The 16933-nt window shown below is 50.8% G+C and overlaps 3 protein-coding genes across 4 annotated transcripts; 1 reads left to right on the top strand and 2 right to left on the bottom strand.

The window, feature by feature from the left end:
• Positions 1-1104: 1104 nt before the first annotated feature.
• NSUN4 (NOP2/Sun RNA methyltransferase 4) lies at positions 1105-5863 on the bottom strand. Of its 2 annotated transcripts, none has more exons than XM_031050892.2 (6): positions 5733-5863; positions 4749-5164; positions 4431-4585; positions 4181-4272; positions 2265-2389; positions 1105-1527 (listed from the first exon to the last, which is right to left on the bottom strand). In XM_031050892.2, exons 1-6 carry the CDS (start codon positions 5838-5840, stop codon positions 1254-1256), a joined length of 1170 nt encoding a protein of 389 aa, XP_030906752.2. In that variant the 5' UTR covers positions 5841-5863; the 3' UTR covers positions 1105-1253. The 2 variants fall into 2 exon arrangements, with proteins under 2 accessions (XP_030906752.2, XP_005151327.2); XM_005151270.3 differs by having other exon boundaries at positions 4118-4272.
• An 886-nt stretch (positions 5864-6749) lies between these two features.
• UQCRH (ubiquinol-cytochrome c reductase hinge protein) lies at positions 6750-8478 on the bottom strand. Its single transcript, XM_034063618.1, has 4 exons — positions 8345-8478; positions 8242-8262; positions 7429-7590; positions 6750-6979 (listed from the first exon to the last, which is right to left on the bottom strand). The coding sequence occupies exons 1-4, from the start codon at positions 8384-8386 to the stop codon at positions 6947-6949; spliced, it is 258 nt and encodes an 85-aa protein (XP_033919509.1). The 5' UTR covers positions 8387-8478; the 3' UTR covers positions 6750-6946.
• A 45-nt stretch (positions 8479-8523) lies between these two features.
• On the top strand, positions 8524-16932 carry LRRC41 (leucine rich repeat containing 41). Its single transcript, XM_005151268.4, has 11 exons — positions 8524-8554; positions 9020-9184; positions 9285-9371; positions 9906-9976; positions 10751-11888; positions 12296-12541; positions 13411-13575; positions 13891-13989; positions 14466-14588; positions 15480-15555; positions 16533-16932. Exons 1-11 carry the CDS (start codon positions 8524-8526, stop codon positions 16765-16767), a joined length of 2436 nt encoding a protein of 811 aa, XP_005151325.4. The 3' UTR covers positions 16768-16932.
• Position 16933: the final 1 nt, after the last annotated feature.

Consider the following 16933-nt stretch of genomic DNA (forward strand, 5'->3'; position numbering starts at 1 on the left):
CCTTGCCGTGGCAGGAGGAGCTGTGCCTCCGGTTCATGAAGGAAGTGGAGACCCTCAGCCATGAGAAGAGAGTGGTGTAGCCTCCGTGGTCCGCCATGCTCGGGGAGGAGAGGAGATGACAGCACTGCACCATTTCTCTTGCAATCAGCAGTGCAGAGATGACAGCGAGGAGGGAAGGAGGAAGGAAAAGCCATTTCCTGCCCCATCCTCCTTGCCAATAACCGCAGATCCTGTAAGGAACCAAGATGCTATGCAGAGGGTGGGACTGATTTAAGCTGGGTTCAAATGATGATACATCTATGAACCACACCTTCCTGGATGGATGGACATGGATGGGGTTCACCCTCATTTTCATCTGTGCTGCCTCTTGCAGAAGCAGGGTGATGCTGAGAGTAAAGGATTACAAAAGCTGAACAGTACAGTCTTGCTGACACTGGAGTGACTTCCTATGGGTATAACTACGGCTGCCCCATAAGGAACACAGCCATGTGTACCCTCCCCATCACTGCCTTTTGCACACAAAAATACAAATGTAGCTATTGAGCAACTCTTATTAATAAACTCCAGTAATTGTTCACTGATGGCTGTGATTATATGAATGCACAGTTATTACTCAAAATTATACAAACACCCTCCCACTGGCCATTAAATAGCATCTAACGTGGGAGTGTTCCCACCTTCCATTTCAACCACAAGGACAAGGGATGGCAACAGTCACTGGCCATGCTCCTTCCACCACCAGATCTCGAGCATCCCAAGCACATTTCCAACCTCACAGCAAGCACATTCTTAGGAATCTCTTACTTCAGGACCTCAAGCTGCTCTTTCTGAAGGTAGGAGATAAGCAGAGACAGATGCAGCTCAATTATGCAGATCGTGAGGTCTGAGACACAGAGGCTGAGATCCCCAGATGGTGTCTGTTAACCCAAACCTGTGCCTGTACGATCAAAGCAGTCAGACAGGAGTGAGACCACAGCATCTACAGAGGGACATTTACCCCATCCTGAGATGGATGGATAAATCACTCCCCTTGATAAGATCCCTGTCTCCTTCCTAGATTAAACACCTCAGTCTCAAACAGATAAATATTCAGCAGGCTCCACAGCAGGTCTTTGTCATTTATTCTCTATGTCTGCAGTAAAAAAGCAGACTTCCTGTAGGACATTCCAAAAAGAAAAATAAATACAAAGCAGTTCTGCTTTCCCTGGAAATCCGGAGCATTTCCTGGTACCCAGCACAGTCTGTCACCCCTTCTACACCCGGTGCAGTTTGCAGAAATACATAGGTCCAAAGTTGGCCGTGAGGTGAGGCAGAACAAGCTCCCCCAGTCGGCAATCTGAGAAGAAGGAAAACGTGTCCTGGAAGAGCATCCGGAAATGGCTCAAGTCCTCAACGTGGACACTGATGTTAAACTGTGTTTCTGCAATGTCCACTGCTCTCTCAACCACACACTCGTTCTGCAGCGAGGAGAGGGAGCACGTAGAATACACCACCTTTCCTCCCGGCTTGGTAGCGAGGATCCCAGCCCTGCGAGCAAGGTGAACACACACAGAGTCATGAGAAAAGGACTGTGTGGGACAGCAGCATTTCTACCCACCAGTATTGGGAAGACAGCATGTAACTCATAGGAGGTCAGAGACAAATCTCAAACCCCATAGGCTCAGCACTCTCACTGCAGCTTAAGGACTGTTTTAGACCAGGGCAATATGAGTTAAATAGATTTGTAAGACTGATAAAGCACTTAACACAGGAGAGCAGACAGAAGGAGTCATCCTGCACTCACCTGGAAGAGAAGGGGATAAGAGAACATGCAGGGAAGAGGCTCTTGCAGTTCAAGTGCTGCCGTGGGGCTCTGTTTCCTTATTGCCCTAGCTCACAGTCAGCCCATTCAGTCTTCCTAGGTGAATGGGGTGACAAAGTGCTCCCATGTCCTGCCATGTGCTGGGAGATGTGGACACTCAGAAAACCTCCAAGGCTGACTGCCAGGACCCAGGAGCTCATCTCACACAAAAGGACAACACTACACCCATCCTGCTCCTTGGACCCTCCTCCCTACGTCCTGTGGCCACCCTCTGACCGAGAACATTTATCCTTTCTTACACACACTACAATTTGATGTGTTCAGCTATTGTCATTCCAGAAAACTACACATGGTTTCCACACTTCCCAGTCTGGGACACATAAAGGAAGAAGAGGCTTCAGCACTGGCCATGGAGAGCTGCTACCCTAACACAAACAGCCCCAAAACACAGCATCAAACTCACATCAGCAGCTGCAGCTGGAGCATGGGCAGCATCTGGCGCTCCTTGGTTCTTCTCTTGTGGAAGATGTTGTTCTCCTCCTCCATGACAGCGTGTCTGTCTGTTGTGCAGGGCACATCCACCAGGACCTGCAGCAGCAGAGGTTCTGCATCAGCCCTCAGATAAAGTCCAGCTCAGTGAGCCTCCCACTGCAACCTTGCCCGACTCCTCCACCCTTGCCATACTCCAAGCAGCTCTTGGTACCTTGCCTGGCTGATACTGCCCAAACACCACTGTGCATCCACATTGAACTGCAACTCATCTGGCTGCTTTTGCATCTCAGGAACATGCAGACACAGAAATGACCATCCTTGTAGACCTCCTCTGGACTTGCTCCAACAATCCTGTGTCTTTTTTATGTTGGGATAACATCATTCTCTCACATGTGTCTTCCTTTAACATTTTTACTCTATGCATCTTTCTGGTAGGCATTACTTCAGCACCTATGGTTGCAACCACACACAGCTGGAGCTCCTGCAGTGACATCTCCTGGAGAAACAAACTCAGCTCCTAAGGCTGGATGTGAATATCTGGCAGCATGCTCTGCAACACACCCTTTTTCCTGCTTAAGCAATAGCTACCAGGGGTGGTCATAACGCCCCCATCTGGCTTAAGCTGTACTTTGGGAAGACAGATAACGCAGTAGCTAAGGGCCATAAACCTTGCTCAACAGCTGGAAATACAGCTGGTGTGCAAATGTGACCTAAGTCAATCATCTTAGTCCATAAATAGTGAACAGCCCATTGAGCTCTCCTGCACGGCAACAGGCTGCACACCAGGATCTCCCCCTGAGTAAGGTTACACCTCGAGGCTGAGGGGATCCTTGCCACAACAGATTCTCGGTAGGTGATTATTAACAGCATGCTAAATTTGCCATCTTAGCTAAGTGATATGAAGGACGGGTTGTGCATGTACGATCTTTTAGACATAAATCACTGACCAAGTCTGGTACTAAGTCTGGATCCAGCTCCAGACTCCCCTCTGAGAAGCAGTTTAGAAATCAAGGGAGACCTTTCTGAACCTCTCAACTCAACAGGGAAGTCTCCCTGTCAGTTTTGTCTGACCTTGTGCTCTATACGGTAAATAACCAAGTGTACATCAACAGTGAATCTTGTTAAACCACTGTCACATTTACTAACAGTTTGGTTAAATCACTCTTTTATCTCAATTATTGCTACTTCTCTCTTACAAGTACAGCATGTCACTCCATCCCCAACAGGCTGAGAAACAATCATTATCTAATCTTCACATTTAATCCCTTGAGGGTGATTGATTAGAACAGGACTTTTAAGGGATATTACACAGGTAAATAAAGGCAGAACTATGGATACCCATATGCTCCAGATCCTACAGGAAGGCAATACTACTCCTTACGTGGTTTAGCCTTCTTCCTCTGCACTTAAGATTATGGAAAACTGTACACAAATATTCCATCCAACTTGGCTTTGAACACTGCCAGGGATGGAGCACTCACAGCTTCCTTGGGCAACCCATTCCAGTGCCTCACCACACTTACTGGAAAGAACTTCTTCCTTAAACCTAATTTGAACTTCCCATGTTTAAGTTTGAACCAGTTACCCCCTGTCCCTGATGAAGAGTCCCACTCCAGCATCCTTGTAGGCCCCCTTCAGATACTGGAAGGTTGCTATGAGGTGCCCCCACAGCTTTCTGGCAGAGGATTTGAACTTGATGATCTTAAGGTCCTTTGAGCCCTAACTATTCTGTGATTCTATACTGTAGGATAAGCTGCTGGCTTCCTCTGGAACAGGGGGAAGTGAAATAGGTCGGTTTATCTTCACTGGCTCCCAATCATCTACCTTATGGAAAGTGCCACCTTCCAGCTGCTTCCAGTCTCTTCCGTCATAGGAAGTAACACTCACAGTTTCCCTGATATTTTTGGGAATGTAGCTGTTGAGAATGCTGTACAGCCTCTTTGTCCGGGAAATGGAGACGTCATTGGCTGCCAGATGCCCTGGGAGGACAAAACAGGCACACTGGGAATGTCACTCACAAAACCACACCAGAATCCCAACTCTTATAACCAGAAATGATTAACGGTCAGACACTAATGGACTCAGCACACTCTTCCAGCCTTGTTTTACCCATGGAGGACAAAGAACACCCACTTACCACAAAGCCCAGTCTGCAGCAGAGCCAGAGTCTTGCCACCCGGAGCAGCACAGAGGTCAAGGACCAAATCACCCCGCTGCACGTTGAGCGCCAGGACAGGCAGGAGAGATGCTGCATCCATGAGATAATAGTCGAGGATCCCCAGAGAGTCTTGCCTGGAAACACCAGTTTGTATAAAAAAAGCAAAGGGGGGAGGGAGGGAAAGAAAATAGCAGTTGGAAGTGAGGATGGGGATGTGCAGAAGCAGCGGGTGCTCACACACGTGTAGCCCATGAGGCTGGCAAGGACAGCAGGAGGTGCGTCCCAGGGATGTCTCACCGTGCAGGGCGGAAACGTGTGATGTCCCCCCTGGGGTAGGTGTAACACTTGATGTTGGAGCTGATGGAGGCACGAAGTGGAGGTGACATCTCTGCCTGTGTCTCTGTCTGCATCACTGTCCTGACCTTCCCAGGTACCTCCTGGGGCCTGCTTTCCTCTCTTCTCACTTCTTCTGCAGCTGCACCCTGCTGTGCCTTTCTGGAGCCTTCAGACACAAAATCAGTGGCATTCATCAGCTCCAGCTCCTGAGTGACATAATCATCAGCAGAGAAGTTGTTGAGGAGGGCACCGTACTTCTGCTCACAGAGCAGGCTGGCGCGGACAGAGGGCCACAGGTCCTTCAGCTGCAGGCTGTAGTTCACGTCAAAGTGGTGCAGGGCCAGACGCGTGCATGGGATGCGAGGAGCTGTGGCAGCCTTGGGGGAGAAAAACATCAGAGATGTTAAAACACAAAATACCTCAATATCCCCCCCATCCACAATGTTTTCCCTTGACAATCCAGTGCCAAGCTCTGTGCTGCCAAAACAGTGGCACAGGGTGCCCAGAGAAGCTGTGGCTGTCCCACCCCTGGCAGTGTTCAAGGCCAGGTTGGATGGGGCTTGGTGCAAGCTGCTCTAGTGGAAGGTGTCCCTGCCCGTGGCAGGGGGCTGGAGCTGGATGAGCTTTAAGGTCCCTTCCAACCCAAACCATTCTATGTTTCTAAAAGTCCCTGAAGCTTCTTCTGCAGCCCCAAAGAGTGACTATGTCCTAAACACCCATGGGCTGATGGTTCCCTGGGGAGGTTCAGGACTGGGAACAGCTGAATGGGGCTGGGAGCACAGAGCGAGCATGCGAGGAGAGCGGCTGTGTGCAGAGCAGTGTAACGGGGATGTAACGGGAGAGAGGGTGCTATAGGTGCAGCGAGGTGCAGGGGGGTGAAATGGAGAGACTGGAGGGATAAAAGGGAAGGTGCAGCGCCACGGGGTGCATGGTAGGGACCCTCACCCACTTCTTCTTGTACAGGTACCGGCGCGGCACCGGTCGCAGCCCCGGTGCCGGTCCCCGCCGCAGCAGCGCTGCCACCACCGGCCCGCAGCCTCCCAGCGCCGCCATCACTCGCACTCCTCAGCGGCTCCTTCCGGGGCGGGACCGGCAGCGGCTCTAATCCCGCTCCGCCTCCCGAGAGCGCACAGCGGGACGGGAGGAGGCGAGTTGGGGCATCAGCTGCCGGGAAGGACCCAGTAACAGCATGGGCTTTGCGGCAGGAGAAACACATCCAACCCTCCCAAAGGGTTACCCTAATAAAGCTGCATTTCAGCCCTCTACGGATTGAACCAGGAATCCACCAGCAAAAGCGTTAATAGGCTGCTGCGTTGATAAAGAGCAGCCGAATCTAAAAGGTGGTGGTTTTCTTCTCACTTTGATGAATAGCTGAGAAAGTACTTACTGCCCTGTGAAGCAGCCGTTTTCCTGCTACTGAACACCCTAGTGCGGAGAGAAACGGGCAGAGGGTGCACAGCGCAGTCCCAGGTCAGTAGAAGGTGGTTTGTGCTTAAGAGGGGGCTTCATTTCCCCCCCTTAGTGCTCCAGTTGGAGTTTGAGCAAGTGGAGGTCCCACCATGCCCAGTCGTTTTGGGTAAGGTGGCAAAGCCAACCACAGCCAAGAGGCTCCTCCAGCAGCATTAGGGGACAGTGAGGGCCAGGTGACAGTTTTTTCCCCCCAAGGAGATGAAACTGTCCTCTCCTAGAAATGGGTCACTCCCTTTAATTTAATGTGATTAACTTACTGCATTAACAATACTGGTCTGTGGGGCTTGGAAATCAATCTCTGTGGCTCCAATAGACAAATTCTTCCCTGTGGGATCAGGATCCAGCCACTCCACCTCATGGGTGCACAAAAAAAACCGCTCCCACAAGTGAGGAAAAGTCTTCCCCCACACACTGAGCTCTAACATCCATTAATGCCACCGTAACCCAGTACCAGTGAGGAGCATAGGAAACTAGGAAATAAACAGAGGGTGCTTCCATGGGAACTCAATGTTTAATATGGAAAACTACAGAACATCAACATGGTTTTTGCGTAGCTGCACATCTTCCACAAGAACAGACGCAGAGACAGGCTGATGCTTGGCTGCTGCCAGGAACGGGCAGGAGCAGAACTGTGAATCCAGGAACCACCAGCATGGGCCATGGAAACAGATGGACAATGGCGCCCGCCTTCACTTCAGGTTCTTAAAGAGTTTGTGAGCAACCTGAAAAGAAGAGGCAAAGCCCTCAGTAACTTGTAGTTTGGGGCTGGAAGGCAGCAGGATGCTACCACGTGCAGCTTGGCTTTCTGAGCCCCACAGCTGTTGTTTTGCAACAGGTCATTCAAGAGAACAAACAAGCTGAGATCTCTCACAAAGTTTCACTCAGCTTAAAAAAGTTCAACTTTAAAATGGCAAATACAACACTGAAACAGCAGAGTGCTATCTGTGGGGCAGAAACTGCATGTATGACTTATTTAATCTCTTAAGAACCTACTGAATTCCAGCTGGAACTGCTGTAACAAGGAGGAAACAAACATTTAACATGAGAAAGCATCAAGGCTCACAGTTCTTCCGACCACGTCTCACACCCGAACCGCCTGCACTCTTGGAAGCATGGCTAAAGCTTCTCCAGGCACCAGCAGGGACGTTGCACCTGCGGGTGCTGCACTTACACAGTGGTCCCTGGCATGCAGGAAGTCAAACAGCTCCTCTGTGCACTGCTCTTCCGTATGGGACCTGGAGGACACCCGCGCATCACACTGCTCCAGCCGCTCCCGAGCCTTCACACATTTTTCCGTCTGCTCACAGTGCTCCCGGACCGTGGTTAAAGGATCCTGCAGGCACAAGGCTGCTGTGAGGACAAGGACACCCTGAAATGGCATTTCCCCCCATAGGCCCATTGCTTTAAGCCACATATCTCTATGGAAGTTGGAATCTTGAGCTGCCCCCATGCTAAGCTGTGGATCGGTCAACCACAAAATCATTTGGGTTGGAAAGGGCCTTAAGATCATTTAGTTACAACACCCCTACTATGGGCAGGGCATGTTCCACTAGATGAGGCTGCTCAAGGCTCTGCCCAACCTGGCCTTGAACACCCCCAGGGACGGAGCATTCACAACCTCCCTGGGGAACCCATTCCAGTGCCTCACCACCCTTACAGTGAAGAACCTCCTCCTTATATCCAATCTAAACCTCTGTTGTTTATGTTTGAACCCGTTACCCCTTGTCCTGTCACTACAGTCCCTAATGAACAGTCCCTCCCCAGAATACCCTTATAGGCCCCCTTCAGATACTGGAAGGCTGCTATGAAGTCTCCACGCAGCCTTCTCTTCTCCAGGCTGAACAGCCCCAACTTTCTCAGCCTGTCTTCATACAGGAGGTGCTCCAGTCCCCTGATCATCCTCGTGGCCTCCTCTGGACTTGCTCCAACAGCTCCATGTCCTTAGGCGGAGGCCACCAGAACCGCACACAATACTCCCACTTACCACCAGCTCTTCCTCCTCCTCCTGTGAAGAAAGAAACCAGAGCCGTTACCGACTGCCCGCCCGCCGGCCGCGCCCCGCGGGGCTCCGCTGCGGCCGCGCTCACCTCGGGCTCCCCGGCGTGCACGACGCTGTCCCGCAGCCCCATGGCCCCGCCGCCGCCGCACCGAAGGACTCGGCAGGGTCACCCGCAGGAAGCGCCGCTGCCCGCCCTGGAAGCGGAAATGCGCCGGGACCGCTCCAATATAGGGCGGTGCTTCAGGGACGGGCGCGTCCCTTCCAAACATGGCGGCTGCCGCTGTGGTGCCTGCCTTCGGTTTGTCCTCTTTAGGATCACAGCATCATTTAGGTTGGAAAAGACCTTTAAAATTACCAAGTCCAACTGCCACGCCGGCAGTGCCATGTCCATTACTAACCCATGTCACTAAGGGCTTCATCTGCGTATTTTTGAACACTTCCACAGTGATTCCACCACTTCCCCGGGCAGCCTGTTCCAATACCTGACCACCCTATGGGTGGAGAACTTGTTTCTAACATCCAAACTAAACCTCCCCTGGCGCAGCTTAAGGCCGTTACCTCTTGTCCTGTCACTTGTTACGAGGGAGGAGACACCAGCCACCTCCTGGCTCTAGCTTTTCAGTTAGCTCTAGAGAGCGATAAGGTCGTCCCTGATCCTTCTCCAGCCCAACTCGACCTCCCCAGCATGGCCGCCCGCTCCCTCCTCCTCCTGCTCCTCCTCCCAAGATGGCGGAGCCGGTGACAGGGTGAGTTCCTTCCCAAGATGGCGGCGACAACGCGCGGGCGGGAGGGCGTGTCAGCCCCCAAGATGGCGGCGGTGGGGCAGCGGTGAGAGGGGCCATGGCTGCGGAGGGGCCTCGCAGCCTGTTCGCGCTGAGCGCGGCGGCCGTGAGCCGCAGCATGGCGGCTCTGGAGCGGGACGTGTGGGGTAAGGCAAGGGCGGCTCGGGGCGGCGCGGGGCGGCGCGGGGCGGCGGGGCGCTGGGGCTTGTCCGCACTCCGCTGCCGTCTCCCTCTGGCTCTCCACAGCGCTGCCCGGACATCTCCTGCGGGGGCTCCTGCCGCTGCTCACCGTCTTCCACCTCGAGCGGGCTGAGGGCGCAGCACAGAGAGCAGGTGACAGACCCTTGAGGGGTGCGAGGGACGAGCCCCATACGGGGGGGGGGGGTGGACGTACCCCGCTCATACACACACTGAGGGGATCCCTCCAGCCTGCGGGGGTGAGCCCCACACAGGAGGGACCCCAGCTGGAGGGAGGAACCCGCTGTGGAGGAGCAGAGCCCTCCTGGCTGGAAATGGGAGCCCTGGGCCGGAGAAGTGAGCCCCTCAGCAGGGTGGGGGGCACCGCAGAACACAGTCCTGCCACCATCACCGGCGGGGCTTGGATACCCCAGTGTCCAAACCTCAAGGGTTCATGCAGTGGTGTGGGTGCTACTGTAAGCGCTCCTTTTGGGGAGCAACAAACCCTGCTGGTTTTAACTCGCATCCCTCGACAGGCGGTGGGTGTTCATCCCCTCACCCCTTTTGCTGCAGGGGTCTGGGTCTGCATTGCCCCAGTGCTGCCCCCCTCGTCTGCCCTGCGGGCTCTGGGGTGCGGAGCAGGGGTGACAGCGCCTGGTTGTTGTTGTTGTTGTTGTTGTCCCCCCGCAGGGCTCTCGACGCAGCCCATCTGGCGCAAGCTCTGGGATGATGTGATGAAAACCAGGCCGCCCAACTCGGAGGTGAGGAAACGCTGCCGATGGGAGAAGGGGCACAAGGCAGGTACCCTGTTTCTAAGCCCCATGGTGCTGCTGGCCCCCTCCAAGCCATTGCTGGTGCTTGTTTATAGGAATCTGTAGAGCTCTGGACCAAGGTATGACCCTGGTAGTACAATGGTTTTGGAAATGGGGTTCATAAAAGGGACTGTTGTGTACAACCATGCCCATCGTCTCACAACAGCGAGTTTGACCAAAGAGGAAATCCTGTCTTCAGAGATGTAATTCTTAGGGAATGGGATAAAACCAGTATTTGATATCATGCTTACATCTATGCTGGCAAAAATTGAGCTGATGTCTCAGAAAGCACTAGAGAAATACTTAGGGAAAACTGAGTTTGGGAGAATGGCTTTGCATAGGTAAACTGAGGCAGCTCCACTGATCCAGCACCACAAAACAATCATTATCAGGCAGCTTAATCACAGCCTATAAATTGATGGTAGGGAATAAAATTCCTGATGATGGTTTTTGATAAGCAAAACCAAAGGCTTAGCTTCAAACAACCACATGTGTTTAAATTAGGCCAGCAGCAGGATGAGGTGAGAGCAATGGGAGTAACTTGTTTCTTTCAACAGGTACACTTAGGAGGGATGTTGGGAACCAGACAGGTAGTCCCAGTTGTGCTAGCAGCAGGGTTGTTGGACACCACATTTACCATGTTAGCAGAGAGCAGTAATTTAATTTACAAAGACTGAGGAAAAAATGTGTCTTTGTTAATGTGTCCCTATTGTTTATTTGCAGAATATAACCTGTTGGAGGAAGAAGTTCCTTGAAACGTTCTTCTCAAACGTCCTTCATGGTGTCTTGGATGTGTCCTCTGACTGGCGCCTCCATCACCATCACTTCTCCCCGCTGCTCCACAGCTCCCCGCACGTTTCCCAGCTTACCCTCTGCAACATGCTGCAGGGCGCGGTGGAGCTTACTGCTGAGCACAACCAGAAGGTGCTTGAAAACCTGGCTGGCTCCCTGCGGATCCTGAAGTTCCAGCACCTCCTCGCTTCTGACCAGTCTGTCAGGCGTTCGCTGGTTTTACTTCTTCACCGGCTGATTCACCATGGCTCTGTCAGCCAAGTGTCCATGTATTCCTGGCCTGTTCCTGACACGGTTGTTCTCATTCTCATTTTGAGCATGAGCGCTGGGTTCTGGCGCTCGGGCAATGCCCTCATGTATCACAGCAGCCCGTGTGGCCTTTGCAGAGAGGAGGGCAAAGCCCAAAGCCAGGAGCTGGCACAAGAGCGAGCAGAGAGGGGCTGTTATGATGAGAGGGAGCAGAGCAGTGATGAGAACCAGAAGGGATGTCCCAGCACCCCGGAAGAGGCTGACATGGAGGTGGAAGGATGTGGGGATGGTGCCCTCTCTAGAGTGAGTTCTCTGCATAACCAAGCGTGTGAGGAGGCAAGGAGCAAGGTGTCCTGTGATCGCACCAGCATTGAGGGAGGTTCTTGTTGCATCTCAGACCAGCTGTCCTGTCAGCATGTTCAGAAGACACGCAGACGACTAAAATCTGCCATGGGGAAGAAACGTCGCTGCCTCAGACGAAGCAGGGGACCACATGCTGACTCAGAAGACCTGTATGATTTTGTTTTCACTGTTGCTAAAGAGGATAATTCAGGATTACTCAACAAAAACAGTACCACAGAGGGAGAAAACGCCGAGAACTGGACTAGTTCCTCCTCAGGGTCTCTGTGCAATAGCCATGCTGGCTGTAAGAAAAGAGGAGTATCTGCTGGGATCTTTTCTCTGAAAGCTGCTCATCGCTTCCGAAGTGTGTCCACGCTGGAATTGTTCTCCATTCCTTTGACTGGGGAGACATGTCGGACTCTGAGTAACCTGCTGAGCTCCTGGGTGTCTTTAGAAAACTTGGTTCTGTCTTACAACGGTTAGTGGTATGAACGGGCTGCTTCCTTCCAGCCTTGGTCTAATGGGCTGATGTACTGCTTGGGTTTACCTGGATTTTTTTACTGGATTGGCACTGTAAGAGTATTGATCTTGAGAATGGCATTGGTAGGTATGTTTAATGAGTATGAGGACTTGTCTGAGGGAGAGAATGGTGCCCTTCTGCCCCAGAACAGCCCTGGGCCTTGTGCTTACCACTGAGAGGATGAAGGGAAGAGCCAAATCTCCATCTCCCATATACACAGCCTAGCTTTAAGGACGTGTGTATAAAGCAGTCTGTGCGTTTAGCCTTTCACTTGGGTTGCTTGGCCTCTGGTGCAGCACCAGCTGTGTGTGCATTGGTGCCTGCATGGGCACAGCTAACACCTTTCTGTACAAATCCTGTTCCAGGCCTGGGTGCTAACATCTCTTGTGTCCTCTCGGCGCTCCGAGCCCTGTCCCGCCACTCGGACTGCCACCTCCGTGTGCTGCGCATCAGCGACATCTTCTCCCACATGCCTTGCATGGAGCTTGTTCGCTGCATCCTGAGCGCCTTTCCGCAGCTCCACACGCTCTCAGTCAGCTTCGATCTCAAAAACCAGCTGGAAGGGAACAGGCTGGAGGGGAATCCAACCTGCAGTGAGATAGAAATTCCAGGTAGGAATCAGCATTCTGAGTGGTGGCCAGGATGTGGCAGGCAGATAGGCTTGGCACAGATTTGAATTCTGCACTTACAGTGATGTGTAATTAAGCAATTATAGCCTCACCTTTCTGATTTAGATGGTGTTGCAGTTTGTCATTTCCAGTCTGTGACATGCTCTGTGGAGCCCAAGTCTTGGACAAAGCATTTTGTTGCTGTAGGCTAACCTGCTGCAACAGCAGCTTTGTACGGAACTAGTCATAACCTACTGTCCACATAGCCATGGGGAGTGTGTCCCACAAAATCTGAATTGGTTGGGAGCTTCTGCTGCTATTGACTGTGAGGCTCAAAACCTTAGACCCTTCAGCAGGGGAAAAGCATCTTTTGATTGTTATGGTACCACAGGTGATGGCAAAGAACTGCCCAAGCCTCTGGATTGCAGTCTGAGAGCTATAGAGGTGTATTCTCAGTTCACAGGTCTCCCATCACCTTTATTAGCCCTGGAATGACCAGAAAAGCCGTGGGGAAAGCCTGAGCGAGTATGGAGTGGGGTCAGGAAAGAGCTGTGCTCTGGGAAGTCACTGGCTGGTTTGTGGATGAAGTGTGACCTTTTCTCAAGCAGTTTTACTGCCAGAACACACTAGAAATTGGTGTCCCTGTGGCGTGGTGGGAGTCCTGAAATGAGCCTGAAGTGATGTACATTACCATAGGATTGAGTTGCCATCGAGCTCTGCATGGCAGGGCGCATCACACAGGCACTTTCTACCAACCTAAATGATAGCTGGGTCAGGTATACAGACTCCTTGCTTGCTGTAGGACCTAGCTACATTGAAGACAGGCACTCCAGGCCAAGCTCTTTCATTGTTGTTTGGTTTTCTTTCCCTAGAGAGCTGCCTGGAGCAGCTGGAGATCCGATTCCCCAGGGAACCTCTGCACACCTCATTCTTGCTGCCAGTGCTCAAGGCATCAAAGTCCCTCCGGCAGTTGTCCCTTGACAGTGCTACACTGCCTTCTTCTCAGGAGCCTGGGCTCCTTTTGGAGGCTCTCAGAGGTACTCTGCTCACCTGCATCACTGTGACACACAGAGTAGCTTCCTTGCTGGGATCTTCCATCCTTTAGCATGAAGCCAGCTTAGGTGGGTCCATTTCTTCAGTGTGGGCATCCTTGAAGTCTCCCAAGAAAAGGAAGTGGGCATCAGCCATTCCCCTTTTTGTGCTGAGCATGTGAATGATCCTGCACAGCAGGATTCCTTTTGAATTCCCCACAATCCCACACAAATTACCCACAGTCAAATTCAGTTTCTGGGTAGGGTCTTTTTATCCCAAGGCCATAGAATATTTTACCTGAGAACTTATTTTGCTTTTAGAGTGTAATCCAAATTTGAAGAAACTGAGCTTTCATGATGTGAACCTGGCTGAGCACCAAAAAGAAGTTCTGCTTTTGCTTCAGGATCCTGTCCTGCAAGGTACAGGAAACTCCTGGGTGCTGTTGCTTGGAAGGATGCTGCAGGTGGCTGCTTTGGGCTGGCTGGTGTTTAAGAGGTGATCTTTAGGTGTGTAAAGTTTAGCCAAATGTCAGTGTCCCTGGAACAGATCTGTAGCTCTTGGCAGAGTGGGAACACATCTAGTTCTTCGTGCCAGCAGGGCAGAGAGGAGCAGCTGCAAAGCTGTCGTGTGCTGGAGAGATGAGTCCATAGTCTTGGCTATAAACCAAAGATTTTTAACCTGCAGAGCACATCCGCCTTTAACTGGGTCAGGTGGCAAAGCTATTCCCTGGGTGTGATCTCTGCTCTCTTCCTGTGCTGTTGTGTGCAAGCCACTGCTGGGGAAGCTTTGTTCCTGCATACGGATTAGGGGTTGGAGCTGTCTGCAGGATGTAATTATGGCATAATGAAGCACACAGGGAGTACTAACATGTACTGTCAATCAATTTCTTCCCTAGAAATCACATTTTCCTTCTGCCGGCTGTTTGAAAGCTCTACTACCGAGTTTTTGTCAGAAATAATTAATACAGTGAAAAGAAACTCAGCTTTGAAGAGTCTCAAACTGCCTGGGAATCGCCTTGGTGAGTACTGTGAATGTTGCTATGGGGCCTTGACCTTAAGGCTATCGCTCAGAGATAACTTCAGCATTGGAGTTAGGACCATTGCTAGCTGGTGACCTCAGTGCTGAGCTAAACACACACAGGAACAGAATGGATTTAGTTCTAAGGAGTACCAAGTTCATTTTTAAAGGCTGAATTTCAGTTGTGTTCAGCAGTGTACCAGGAGCTGTGCAGGCACTGTGGTTGCTTTTCTCTGCATCAAAAGCAAGTCTCAGCAGGACTCCAGCTTTGTCTGGACTCTGATGTGCTTCAGACTCTTTAGCAGGAACACAGCCAGCAGCAGATGCACCTCTGAATGAAGCAGTGCAGGTTTTGCCTAAGTTTGGGCATTTTGTGCCTTAAAAGCTGTTAGCAGCCACTAGAGGGATAGGAACAAGTAAAGGAAGGATTTGTGTGAAGGAAGTGGAAGTGAAATTTACAGAAATGATAAGCTTTTGGGATCACAGGCCAAGTAGGAATATTTTGAGAAGTGAATTTCATGTAAACCCAGAATTCTGTTTTCTGTTCTCTTAATGACCTGAAGCAGGAAAACTTGGGATCACCCAAGTACACTTAATTTCTAAGTTATGGGTTTAACCCTGTTATTTTGGTAATTTTTAAAACAAAGCTGTATATTAATTCCTCAGCCAAACCCAGGACTTTTCTACTGAAACAAACTGCTCTATGAGCAAATGTTTCTATTGCCTTGAACACTGCTTTGAAGGGTCAACTCACTTTAGGCCACTGAGGAGAACCTGAGGGTGCAGAGATGAGCCCTGTGTGCATGTGCTTACAACCTTCTTTCTGCACTGTTATCCAGCCCTGTAGCCATTTAAATGTTAGCATCTAACACCCCCATTTCTCCCTTCTCAGGGAATCACAGGCTGGTTGCCCTTGCAGACATTTTCTCTGAAGATTCCTCCTCTTCTCTTTGCCAGCTGGATGTCAGGTATTCTGCTTCTCTAGCACTGAATTTCTTGTTTCAGGAGGGACAGAGCTAAGCTGGGCACAGAGAGCAGGAGAATGGGTTTGTACCTTCTTCATTGGAACACATGCCCAAGAAAAGCTTAGCGAATGCTGCAGTGGGCACATACAACTTCAGGGATCTCCAGCATCTTTGAGACATCTCATTGTCACTTCTATAAATGAGTCAAAAAACTCCATAAACTTTTATAAAAGCAGCTTTGGTTTGCTGCTCCCTTAGGAGGCTGCTGCACGCACTTTCTGCATCCTTGTGTACATTTATTCTTGGGCATCAGCATGAACAACTCTGTTCCCACTGCCCCTCTCAGGGCCTGTGAATGCCTCTGCATTCTTTCAATCATCTTTGGTCTTCCAGCTGAACTGCTTCTCTCTTCTTGAGCCTGAAGGCTCAGGTTGCTGAGAGTACAGTTGGACAGTTTAACTATGGCCACACCTTCAGCTGCCTTGAATCCTGATTGTCACCATGGCTTTCCCCCAGATTAAGTGCAGCATGCAACTTCATATTTATTTACACATCTACGCAGGGGAAATAAGTTAATCTCTTAGAAACCCCCAGGACCTGACACATGCTCTCCCAATTTTCTTACAAGGAAGAGATAAATGATTACTTACTGCTGAGGCCTGTAGGTTGGACCATGCAGTTGACAGCTGCTGTGAGACTGCAGTGCTTCTGGCACCACTTAACCAGCAGCTTGGGTCCAGCAACATTTTAAGGCCACAGCTAACTCTACTTCAGTCAGTATAAAGGAGGCCAGGATCCTGAACTTAACTTGATAGTGGTTACCACCTTAGTTTTAAAAAGCTTCTAGCCTTTCATATTGCTGTGCTTAGTTTTATTGTTCAACAAAACTAGCAGGTACTACAAGGAACAGTGATTTAAACTGCTCAAATTATAGCCTAGACTCTTAATGACTTCTTTTTTGTCCTTCTTTGCCTGGAAAGCTCAAATTGCATCAAACCTGATGGGCTCCTGGAGTTCACAAAGAAGCTGGAAGGCTACATCCAGCAGAGAGGGGGACAGATTCAATTCACACACCTTCGCCTCTTCCAGAATTGGCTGGACCAGGATGCTGAAACAGCTCAAGAAGCACTTCGGCGTCTCAGAGCTTTGTGCAGTGTGGTCAATGATTCATGGGACTCCTCCCAGGCCTTTGCTGATTACATCAGTGTTATGTGATGGTGTTGCAGGACCGATGGACACAGGAGAGGGAGAAAGCTAAACAGACTGAACAAAGCAGTTCAGTCCCTGGCCAAGTAGCCTGCTATTTATTTGCAGTCATGTTGTCCCCTCTAACAGGCATTTTACAGAGGTTTTGAATAGTTCTTTTGTAATTATATTTTTG

This window comes from Melopsittacus undulatus, chromosome 6 (genome assembly GCF_012275295.1).
Source record: "Melopsittacus undulatus isolate bMelUnd1 chromosome 6, bMelUnd1.mat.Z, whole genome shotgun sequence".
NCBI classification, from domain to species: Eukaryota; Metazoa; Chordata; class Aves; order Psittaciformes; family Psittaculidae; genus Melopsittacus; species Melopsittacus undulatus.